At 51.7% G+C, this 12,105-nt stretch overlaps 1 protein-coding gene across 1 annotated transcript in view; it reads right to left on the bottom strand.

Moving 5' to 3' along the window:
• LOC137141128 (zinc finger protein 436-like) overlaps positions 1–4,884 on the bottom strand; it is a 28,948-nt gene extending 24,064 nt beyond the window's left edge. Inside the window, exons 1-6 of the mRNA XM_067529976.1 lie at positions 4,053–4,884; positions 3,229–3,315; positions 2,466–2,687; positions 1,884–1,906; positions 738–853; positions 414–446 (exon numbers count right to left, since the gene is read on the bottom strand). Coding sequence (XP_067386077.1) covers positions 414–446; positions 738–853; positions 1,884–1,906; positions 2,466–2,687; positions 3,229–3,315; positions 4,053–4,097 — 526 coding nt within the window. The 5' untranslated portion in view covers positions 4,098–4,884. The remainder of the gene's footprint in view (positions 1–413; positions 447–737; positions 854–1,883; positions 1,907–2,465; positions 2,688–3,228; positions 3,316–4,052) is intronic.
• Positions 4,885–12,105: the final 7,221 nt, after the last annotated feature.

The following is a 12,105-nucleotide window of genomic DNA, read 5'->3' as shown; positions in this document are numbered from 1 at the left end:
ACACAGAATCACAGCCCCATTTCTCCTTCAGGGTCAGTCTCTATTCAGGCTACCGCTGGGATCCAACCCCTCCTCACTCCTGAGACTCTGCTGCCCCCATATGGCCATGTTCAGTCACTCAAAGCTGTCAGACTGTTCAGTGTATGGACGTTCCATTTGTGTCTCACCTATTTCACACTATTAATGGTGCTGTTCCTTTTCCCGAAAGGAAACACACCCCTGAGATCGGAATTCACTCTGAATCCTCATCAGACCTCACAGCGGAAGTGAATCTGCCAGTCACGGGGCTCATCCTGCTTCACATTGTTCCACCAGTTCCAGGCACACACGGGGGCTGGAGGCCGTGATCCACTGTCACTAACATGGTTATTGGTCTGAAATCTCCCCATGGTCCATCAGAGATAGACACGTACCTGTGTCGCTCCCCAGCTCCAGGTGTAGAGTCTCTAGGGGAAAGAGGACAGAAGACGTGAGAATTCAGGCCCTTGCATTCATATGGTTGTTCCTATTGATTATTAATGTAGCTGATGCTAACTCTGAGATGGTGATACAAACTGAGGTCAGTGATGCAGTTGCTGCAGACAGCCAGACTCACAGGGCTACTCCTATGGGGAAGGGTGACTCACTGAGCTGGGCTGGGAAAGAGGCACCACTGTGACACCACTAGAGTCCCCGACTCCACCCAGGGCAAAGATCTCTCTAACTACAGGAGACACCAACCCCAGCCTCCAATTCACCTTTGAATCCCAGCAGCACCTGCCGCAGGCTGACACTTTTCAGAGAGAAATCGCTGAGTCTCTTCTCCAGCTCCACAAACCCTTGCTCTAGCTTCTCAGATGTCCCATCCTCCCTGCTAGGGAAAGGAGGAGGGGTGAGAAATGGGCCTGAGCCCAGCAACCCCCAAACTCCAGGAAATGTAGATCTGAGCTGAGGTGATCACGGATATGGTGAGTCACCTGCCCTCAGCCCAACCCATGGCTCCAACTGATATGGTGAAGAAGGCTGTATTCCACTGTTGGTTCTGATCAGTGGCCCAGGGCATCAATTTAGGGCTCTGTACACTGCTCCAGTCACAGGAGAACATCCACTGCTCTCAATGAGAGACCAAGGCACAGATATCAAGGAGAGAATCTGCCCTTTGTAGAGGAAATAAACCTTTAGATACTTGTATTTATTAAATCCTTTATTGTTTAATCAGTATCACGCAGTGGGAAAACAGCTCCCTCCTGCACCTGCTGCGGCTCCTGCTATTTCTACTCTTTGTTTCCCTTCCTTTCCACCCTCCTTTCTCCATTCCTCTCTCTTTACTGTCTTTGTGTCTCTCCTCTGCTCTTCTCTCCCTACATAAACTCCCTATTTCCACCCTTCCACTCCCCCCGGTCCCACTCCACCTGCTCAAGGGATCAGCCATGGAACACTGAACGTTGACATTAAAACTTCATCATTTCAGCTGATGCACCAATGGGATGAACAGAGGACAGGGGAGTTCACAGCTCTCGGAGCCATGGCTTCAGGCCTTTGGCAGATGCAGAAAGACAACAGTGTGTCTGTCTGCATTGGGGAGGATTTCTCTGCTGCCATGAAGCCTAGAAACATACTATAAAATTGAAAGCTGAGATTCTGCACACCGTTGATATGTGATATGCCACATAAATACCTGACAGGTCAAGTCTGGCCCATGTGTCTGGCAGCCCTGGTGTGACCTCACTGGATGTCAGAGAGTAACAGGCCCTTCCCCTGGCTGAGATAGCCACTAGGGGAGACGTGATCAAAGGCACCAAACCAGAGTATCCCACTCCTTGGGCTGGGGGAAGCGCTATATTTAGTGCAGTTTCCAAGCGTAACTGAGCATGAGGGGGAGTGTAATGGAGCCAGGGACTTACCTTCCCTCAGTGCTTCCAGCAGCCTGGAGAGGGAGAGAAAGAAGAGGCAAGTTAAGGGGGTGTCCCAGTCTGGGAAGGCCTCCTGCTCCACAAGGCAGCCACCACTGAAGTCTTGGGGGTTTGGGGAATTTCAGACACTCAGATTCATGTTCAGAGAGTAGCTGCCACCTCCCAGGGATCCCTGCTAGGACATTGCCATCGGGGAAAGTTTCTTCCCAGGCACTTTACAGGAAGAAAATACTAATCTGCCTTAAAAGTGAAATTCCCACCAGTGCTGAGAGACCCACAAACCCCCTACTCCATATAACCCATTAACCTGGGGTGATGTGGGGCCTCAGACCTGGCTCGAGACCTCGGCATGGCAGGGAGGGGTTGTCAACCTCCGCCCCAAATGCAGTTAGACATTTACAAGGCATTTCCTGTGTGACCTTGGCAGGGCTCTGCCCCTCCCTGAACCTCACTTTCCCCATTTGTAAATTTGGGATGTTGCCCTGACCCTCCTTTGTAAAGTGCTTTGGGGCTTAGGGCTGAGACTCTCTGATCGAAATGCTGAATATTATAATTCCAATAACGTGGTCCGACCTGCAAGGATTTGCTCAGTGGCTGCTGCCCTATCTCTGCTGCCATCTCACTGAGCATGGATATCTCTTGAGACAGTTTGGAGAGCCCCTCATCCCTTCTCTTGACAATGGCTCTCTCTAGCTCTTCCAGCTGGGACAGCAGCAGCTGCTCCTGCTCCTCCAGAAAACCCCGCAGCTCCTTCCACTCCCCCACAATCTTCTGTCTCTCAGCTTCTGTCTGTTTCTGCAACCACAGGGAAAGGACAGATCAGTAACAGGAGAGAATCATAAATGTGCCTACCAGCAGATGGGGGAGTTATTTACCAGGTCACTGGATCTCCTGCAGTCGGGGAAGTTCATTTCAGCCAGGAAAGGTGGAAGGATCAGGGCAGGGGTGAGCTGTACGTCACTAACAGAAGGCACTTTTCTCCACCAAACCTCTCACATTACCCTGGGCCAAATTCTCCATCTCTCTAGCCCAAATTTCTTCTAATTCCTCCCCATCTTCCTCAGGTGCAGTAAAGAACCCCGGTTACTGTAACATCCAAACAGCCCATGGGCAGGTTCTCTGGCCTATCACACAGACTGACACTCTCCTACACAGCAGCTTCTTGCACTCTGAGGGCATCATGTCACCCACACATGTCAGACCCTGCGCTCTCCTTGGGCTCCAGTGGGGATGGTTTCCTGGCTGGGGCTGGCAGGACGGGCCCTGCACTCACCATGTCACTCAGGGCGCTCGGATCCCAGGCCAACCTGAGGGGCAGGAGACTCTGGGCACCTACCAGCAGCTCCTCGCTTTGCTGCTCCTCCTCAGTTTTGGCTGCTTCTCTCTCTTTTCGCAGTGGGGCCAGACCCTCTCCTGGGGCCTCCTGAAAGAAGCAGGGTGGTGGGGGGAAAGAGGGGTTTGCAAACTGCTGCAAATGGCTTATCAGCTGCCAGATTTCAGAGCCCATCCTGTCCTGAAGATGAGCGTCTCCAGGTCACACTTAAGATTTCTTTTTGAACAGGCCTAGTTCAGCCTCAGTGAGATCTGAGAAGGGCTGACTCGGGACCTTTGGTGAAGTGGTGGGGTGCAGCCCAACCCCCCAGATCCCAATGTCCCCTGTGCCCAACCACATCCCAAACAGCCAACTCCAGACATTGCCCCCCACCCTGCGCTGCTCCAGCCACTCCTGGCCCTGCCCACGTTCCCCTAACAATTAATTTCAGTGCGGATCTAACCCCTCCAACCCCGACACACCCCAAAGTCCAGCCCCCAAACCCCAGCACGCCCGATCCCCAGCACCAGCCGTTCCTGCCCCACCAGAGCTCCAGCTATGCCCCCCAGACGGACCCACCCCCAGCCGCCACCGTCCCCTCGCTCCGGGGCGCCCAGCCTAGGCTCCAAGCCCTGCAGCTCCCGGCCCGACTCTGCAGCCGGGGACACCCGCCCGGCCCCCCGGAGTCTCGGGCAGCCCCTCGCCGGCTGCTGGGAGTCCGGGTCCCCACCCGGAGCAGTGGCGAACCAAGCAGGCGGGTCCGGCCCCTTCCTGCTGAAGCGTGTCCGGGGGGCGTGTCTCCGGCCCCCACGCGGGACCTGCCCGCTCCCCGCTCGCCCCGAACTCACCGCACCGCAGGGCCGGAGCAGCCTCCGCGCTGGGTTCCCGGCCATGGCTGGGCTGTTGCAAACACACAAAGGCCGGGGCTGGAAGAGGCGGCTCCTACCCTGTCGGGGCCCTCGCAGGGTGTTTGTGACTCTCGGGAACTCGAGCTCTAGCCAGGGAAACCCTGCTCCCGGGGCACAAGGGGGGGTCGGGTGGGGACGGAGCCCAGCCCCAGCGGGGTTTCCCCTCTGTGCCCCTGGGGTGTAGTTGTCAGGAAAGGAGGGATGAAAAATGAGCCAGAAATGCAGGGTGGGGGAGAATGAATTATCTCTGCGCGGGAAATTCCAGGGAAGAAGGGCAGGTGACAGGGACGGAGCTGATGAAATCCTCTCTAGTTTTTCACTTCGCTCTTAAATACCAATAAATACCCAGTTCTCCCACTTTACTGCATAACTATCAAATATGTGCCTACAATCCATGTAGATTTCTCCTTTCTCTCCTGTTACTGACCAGTTCCTGATTCTCCTCAGGAATTACCCCATTTTCTCTCTGATTTTCAATTGTCAATTAAAAAGCTACCCACATTTAGGATATTTTCCCACCCTTTTATCTGCAGGAAATTGTCCTTCTTTAGGTGGGAAGTTGTTGCCCTGAGTCAGCCCCTGAAAGGGGAGGAGGGTTAGTGGGTGCAGTGAGGGAGAGCTCTGAGACACAGCTGCCTCTGTAGTGGGAGTGGGGCCATGTTGGCCCCAGTGTAAGCGGTGGAATGGTCCCGCTACTGTGAGGAACTTTCCTGGCTCAGACACAGCCCCGGTGAAATTGGCTAGCAAAAGGATCTGAGCCCTCGCTCCCACTCCCTTTACCCAGAGGCGGGCCTGACTGCGAGGACCCCCCTTCCACACTCCTCTGTGACAGGGTTCTTGAAACCCTGACAAGACTGGGCCCAGGAACCCTGGGGGCTTGACCGCCCAATCTTGTCATGATCACTTAGGACAGAGGCTAGAGTGTCCCCACTCCAGGGGGCTCTCTCCGCACTGGATGTTTCCCTGACCCACTGATGGATGCATATGGTTCAGAGCAAATACAAGTTATTAAACAGCAAACAATTAAAAAAAAAAAAGAAAGACAAGATGGGAAAGGTTAAAGGAAAACATCTAACACTGCCCCCTGGGCACAGAGACACCACACACAGCGTCTCTGGGGTGTAAGGGATGTTCACAGTCTGTTTCTCACAATCAGCCACTTGCTCTGGCAGTGACCACATGCCTCCAGGCTCTTGGGTGGCAGGATCCATCTCCCCAGTGTTGGTCCCCCATCAGGGTCATGATCCCTCTCCAAGTCTGGCCTGCCAGGCCTCTTGGCTGGTGGCATCTCTCTGCACCAGGCCCTGCCCAGGGTCCCCCTGCTCTCCTCAGCTGCTTACCGTACCTGGCTCCATATGGCTCCAGCACCAGCTTCAGCTCCAGCTCCACTCTGCTTCAGCACAGCTCTCTGGGCTGATCCTCGGGCCCCTCCGGTTCTGCTGCTGGGGGTCTGCTCAGCTCAGCTCCCTGGGCTTCTCTCTGGGCTCCCAGACACTGGCTGCTTTGTCCTTAGCTCGGCCCTGTCTCTGACAAGGCATCTCCAACTTATCTGGAGGCCCCATTGGCCTGTCAATCCAGCTGACCTGGCGTGTTGGCCTCTCTCCACTGGCCCTGGGGGCTGTCCATCTCAGAGTCCTGCATCCTCATCAACCCTTCCCCTGTCCTTTGGTACTGAGAGATGATCCACTAAGAAGATCCACTAAGTTTCAGTAAGGGACCAACAGTCTCTTTACACCAGGCTACTAGAGAGACAAGGCTGGGAAGGTGATATCTTTTATTGGCCCAACCTGTCTGTCTCACCAACAGAAGTTGGCCCAATAAAAAGTATTACTTCACCCACCTTGTATCTCTATAGGGGGGGGCTGCTGCTGCTGTCGGAATGGGGTGCTCATCCCTTGGCACCAGCAGGGCCTGGCAGGGCTACGTGGGGGGAGAGCGGAGCAAGAGCCCCCAGTACGATGACCAGTCTCAGTGGCTGCCCCCCCATCTACCCGGTGCAGCTCCCCGCAGCCACCAGCTGCCTGTCCACTGCCCATCTACAACTGTTGCCCCCTCCCCACTGCCAAGGAGCCTTCAGACCGGCTCAGCTTCTACAGACCAGCCTCTACAGACCGGCTCAGCCTCTACAGACCAGTCAGCCTCACTTCAATCCCTGGAAAAATCATGGAGAAGGTCCTTCAGGAGTCCATTTTCAGGCACTTGGAAGAGAGGAAGGTGATCAGGAACAGTCAACACGGATTCACCAAGGGAAAGTCATGCCTGACCAACATGATTGCTTTCTATGAAGAGGTGACTGGCTCTGTGGATGTAGGGAAGGCGGTGGATGTGATATACCTTGACTTTAGCAAAGCTTTTGATACTGTCTCATTTTTTCATAAATTTTTCAAATATTTGTAGAAAATACCTTAACATTTTGCCCCTTTTTCTCCCTCGTTCTCTATTACTATTTTAATATGCCTGAGATTGTCCCTGTCTGTCTAGTTATAAAATATTAACTTAAAAATTCTCCAATTTTGCCTTTTTTTCAAATTCTGGAATATTGATATAACATCCTTGAAAATCTTGCTCCTTGGCGCTCTCTTTATTAAATGTGGAGAAGAAATTAACTCTGATTTTACCTCTACTTATTATTAAGGATAAGATTATGTCATGGAGGTTAGAGAATTCACAGAATCCGTGACTTCCTGCAACCTCTGCGACATTTTCTGCTTCAGCTGGAGCGGGGACAGAGCAAGAGCTGTTAGCCGGCAAGGGGTGCAGCCTTGTCATTTACCAAGGGTAAAACTAAACATCTCTTCAAATACAAGTGAGTGGAGATAAATCCCTTTTCAAGACTCAATGCACATAGGAGAATCATGCTGTGTTTCATTCCTTATGGCCTGGCGCCATCGTGTGGCCATTTCCTTTTCTTGCCTTTCTGGTAAAAGTTTTGGTATTTTGCACAGAAACTTTATTTCCTCAGAAAAGACTCAGGAGAAGGAGCTGTTGTATTCATCTACCAAACACTCATAGAAGGTGACAGATAAATACCTTTATTATGAAGTGTGTGTCCCTGTCAAAAAAATCATCTCCCTCCTTTGGCTCAGTGACAGCCTTGAATTGTTCCTTACCCTGGCAGAGCTCAAGGATTGAAAGCAGCAATATCAAACCCCTCTGTACTTAGCAGGAGACAACACAAACATTTGCTTGAAAAGGAGCAGCCTCCTTCCTTTTCATGTCAGATTATTCTATCTTCATTTCCTCCCTCTTAGGGGAGGAGTGGGGCTGGGGTCAACTCCTGCTGGAATGTAGATCCCTTCTCCCTGTCTTTCAGTCACTCAGGACTCTGCCTCTCCCCAGAGTTGGCATGCTGTCTCCATTCCAACCACCCTGTGATCCATCCATGCCTAGGGTGGCCCACCTGAAAATGCCAGGGCAGGCTGCAAAAGGAGAGCGGATTCTCCCAAACTGCTGGCTAACACTGCAGCTTATTGATTAGTCCCCTCTATTCGGCACTGGTGATGCCGCATTTGGAGTATTGTGTCCAGTTTTGGGCCCCCCCCCACTACAAAAAGGATGTGGACAAGTTGGAGAGAGTCCAGCAGAGGATAACAAAAATGATTAGGGGGCTGGAGCACATGACTTATGAGGAGATGCTGAGGGAATGAGGCTTGTTTAGTCTGCAGAAGAGAAGAATGAGGGGGGATTTGAAAGGGGGTTCCAGGGAGGATGGAGCTAGGCTGTTCTCAATGGTGGTAGATGACAGAACAAGGAGCAATGCTCTCAAGTTACAGTGGGGGAGGTCTAGGTTGGATATTAGGAAAAAAAATTTCACTAGGAGGCTGATGAAGCACTGGAATGGCTTACCTAGGTAGGTGGTGGAATCTCCATCTTTAGAGGTTTTTAAGCTGCGGCTTGACAAAGCCCTGGCTAGGATAATTTAGCTGAGGTTAGTCCTGCTTTGAGCAGGAGGTTGGACTAGATGACCCTCCTGAGGTCCCTTCCAACTCTAATCTTCTATGATTCTATGATTCAGTTAGTTTCACCAACCAGTCACAAACAGTGCTTATGATTTCCCACACTGGTTATCAAGAAGCTAAAACAAGAAATACACACTCCTCTTTATTGCATTTCAGTCTCTGGCTCCCAATTAACAACTAGGTAGTAAAGTGATAAGTTATTAAAACTATATTCCCTATACCAAAAATATTCTCCTGACCCCAAAGGGTCAGCCACATCAAGAGATCAAAATAAGTTTGGATCGTACCCAAAATACCACACTGCCCCCCAGTCCTTTAGTAACTAAAACTAAAAGATTATTATAAAAGGACAGAAACAAACAATAAGAGAGATGTTAAATGGTGAAAGCAATCAGATGCATACAAATGATTTGAAAGTCCATATCTATCAGATTCTCAGTAGAATTGTGGAGTTTGCAGGCTTGCACAGTCCCTCTGGTGAACATCCTGTACATGGATGGGTCTCGGTCCTTTGTTTCACAGCTTCAGTTGCAGATGAGTTGATCCAGAGGTAGGAAGCAAAAATGAAGACGAGATGGGATGGTGCAACTGCCTAATATGTCCCTTTGCCATGTGGCTTGTCCCGAACACAGCCACCAGTGGCAGGAATGGGAAGGGGGCAGGCCCCCGGGCGCCGGCCTACAAGGGGGTGCCAGGACGGCCCTTCGTGATTCACAGGAGGCAGGGGGCACAGGAGGCTCTGAGGGGAGCACTTACCTGCTGCTCCAGCCCGGTGCCGGCTCAGATTGCATGGCTCACTTCCCAGCCTGGAAAGAGGGGGGTGGGGGGGATAGCCCTTCACGATGTGTGGGGGGGAGGCAGGAGCAGAAACTGGAGCAACTTCCCCTCAGCCTCCTGTGCCCCCCACCCGTCGTGAAGGGCCAACCCAGTGGCCTCCCCTAAGCCGGGGGGTGAGGCCAACGCATGGTGCCAGGCAGCGGGGATGGAGTGGAGGGTAAGTGTGGAGCGCCAGGCTGGCCCTTCGCAATGGGCAGAGGGTGCAGGAGGCTGAGGGGCGACTTTTCCCGCCGCTTCTGCTCCTGCACCCCCTCCCCCCCGTGTGCATCCTGAAGCCAGGGTGTGAGGCTGCCCCAATCCAAGCCGGCGCCCGGCTGCGGGGTGGAGCAGTGGGTTAGTGTGGGGGGGAAGGCACGCCAGGCCGCCCTTTGCGCTGGGCGGGGGATGCAGAAGGCTCTGATGGGTGCCCCATAGCACCTACTCCCCACGCATTGTGAAGGGCCGGGGGGGTGAGGGTGCCTCATCCAAGCCAGCGCTGGGCTGCAGGGCTGCAGCGGGAGAGGCGGGCGCCATTGGGTAAGTAAGTGCAGAGGTGGCGGGGGGCGGAGCTAAGCCTGCATGTGTGTCCCCCTGCACCTCATGCCCCCCCCACAGGTACAGACCCCCACTCTCCAGGACAGTTGGGGGGTAGCACTGGGACCCCTCCTGCCCTGTATGCAGGGCATGAGCCCTGGGAAGGGCATGCAAATGTAGGCTTGGACCCCCGGCACCAGAGACCCTCGGGTACACCACTGACAGACACACAGCACATGGCATGAAAAAGCCCCAGAGTCCCCTGTCCCTGGGCCTGTTATTACATGCCAGTGGTGACTCATAAGCTGTAGCCCTGGGTTCTTTCACTGGGTTCACTGTACCTTCGAGTTCCCTTGAGGGGCCATTAAGCAGGTTTAGTGCTGCTGCCCTCCTGTCTGGGGTGTCACCCACAAAAACAAAAATAGAAATAAATATCTATCCTCCGTATTTAGAACTTAGAATGCAACACTGATACATACATATAAACGTGCTTATCAATCTTAAAATGTTCCAGAGGGGTAGCCGTGTTAGTCTGTATACAGCAAAAACAACGAGAGTCCTGTAGCACTTTAAAGACTAACAAATTTAATTTCTGCAGGCATAAGCTTTCGTGGGCTGTAACCCACTTCGTCGGATGTAAGGAATAGAAATCAGATAGGAAGTATATATATATACATATCCAAGAGTAAGGAACAACAATGGGGAAGGTAGATATGAGCAAAGTCCATTCAGTTAGGGTAGTTGAGGCCTATTCACAACCATTGATTAGGAGGTGAGAATGTGTGAACAGTGACAATTACTTCTTGTAATAAGATAACCATTCCAAGTCCTGATTCAGACCCAGTTTGATTGTGTCAAGTTTGCAGATGATTTCTAGCTCTGCAGTTTCTCTTTGAAGTCTGTTTTTGAAGTTATTTTTGTAGAAGTATGGCAACTTTCAAGTCAGTTACTGTCAAGTCAACTACTCTAACTGAATGGACTTTGCTCATATCTACCTTCCCCATTGTTGTTCCTTACCTTGGATATGTATATATATACCTCCTATGTGATTTCTATTCCTTACATCTGCCGAAATGGGTTACAGCCCACGAAAGCTTATGCCTGCAGAAATTAAATTTGTTAGTCTTTAAAGTGCTACAGAACTCTCGTTGTTTTTATCAATTTTAGCGAAATATAGAATCATAGAATCATAGAATATTAGAGTTGGAAGGGACCTCAGGAGGTCATCTAGTCCAACCCCCTGCTCAAAGCAGGACTAACCTCAGCTATATCATCCCAACCAGGGCTTTGTCAAGCCTCAGCTTAAAAACCTGTAAGGATGGAGATTCCACCACCTCCCTAGGTAACCCATTCCAATGCTTCACCACCCTCCTAGTAAAAAACTTTTTCCTAATGTCCAACCTAGACCTCCCCCTGCAACTTGAGACCGTTGCTCCTTGTTCTGTCATCTGCCACCACCGAGAACAGCCTAGCCCCATCCTCCCTAGAACCCCCTTTCAGGTAGTTAAAAGCCGCTATCAAATCCCCCCTCACTCTTCTCTTTTGCAGACTAAACAAGCCCAGTTCCCTCAGCCTCTCCTCATAAGTCCTGTGCTCCAGCCCCTAATCATTTTGGTTGCCCTCCGCTGCACTCTCTCCAAATTGTCCACATCTTTTTTGTAGTGGGGGGCCCAAAACTGGACACAGTATTCTAAATGCGGCCTCACCAATGCCGAATAGAGGGGAATAATCACTTCCCGTGACCTGCTGGCAATGCCCCTCCTAATGCAGCCCAATATTCCATTAGCCTTCTTGACAACCAGGGCACACTGCTGACTCATATCCAGCTTTTTATCCACCGTTACCCCCAGGTCCTTTTCTGCAGAGCTGCTGCCCAGCTCGTCGGTCCCCAGTCTATAGCTGTGCATGGGATTCTTCCTTCCTAAGTGGAGGACTCTGCACTTGTCCTTGTTGAACCTCATTAGATTTCTTTTGGCCCAATCCTCCAGTTTGTTTAGGTCACTCTGTATCCTATCCCTACCTTGCAGGGTATCTACCACTCCCCCCAGCTTAGTGTCGTCCGCAAACTTGCTGAGGGTGCAATCTACCCCATCCTCCAGATCATTAATAAAGATGTTGAACAAAACCGGCCCCAGGACCGACCCCTGGGGAACTCCGCTTGTGACCGGTTGCCAGCTAGACATGGAGCCATTGATCACTACTCGTTGAGCCCTATGCTCTAGCCAGTTCACTATCCATTTTATAGTCCATTCATCCAACCCATACTTCTTTAACTTGCTGATAAGAATACTGTGAGAAACCGTATCAAAAGCTTTGCTAAAGTCAAGGTATATCACATCCACCGCCTTCCCCACATCCACAGAGCCAGTCACCTCATCATAGAAAGCAATCAGGTTGGTCAGGCATGACTTTCCCTTGGTGAATCCGTGTTGACTGTTCCTGATCACCTTCCCCTCTTCCAAGTGCCTTAAAATGGATTCCTTAAGGACCTGCTCCATGATCTTTCCAGGGATTGAGGTGAGGCTGACCGGTCTGTAGTTCCCCGGATCCTCTTTCCTCCCTTTTTTGAAGATGGGCACTATATTTGCTTTTTTCCAGTCCTCAGAGACCTCCCCCTGTTGCCACGAGCTTTCAAAGATAATAGCCAATGGCTCTGAAATCACCTCAGCCAACTCCCTCAGCAC

Source organism: Emydura macquarii, unplaced genomic scaffold (genome assembly GCF_026122565.2).
Source record: "Emydura macquarii macquarii isolate MOO-44397 ecotype Brisbane River unplaced genomic scaffold, CSIRO-AGI_Emac_v2 contig_3004, whole genome shotgun sequence".
Classification (NCBI taxonomy): domain Eukaryota; kingdom Metazoa; phylum Chordata; order Testudines; family Chelidae; genus Emydura; species Emydura macquarii.
Note: the sequence above shows the minus strand (reverse complement) of the source record. Positions and strands in the feature narration are given on the sequence as shown.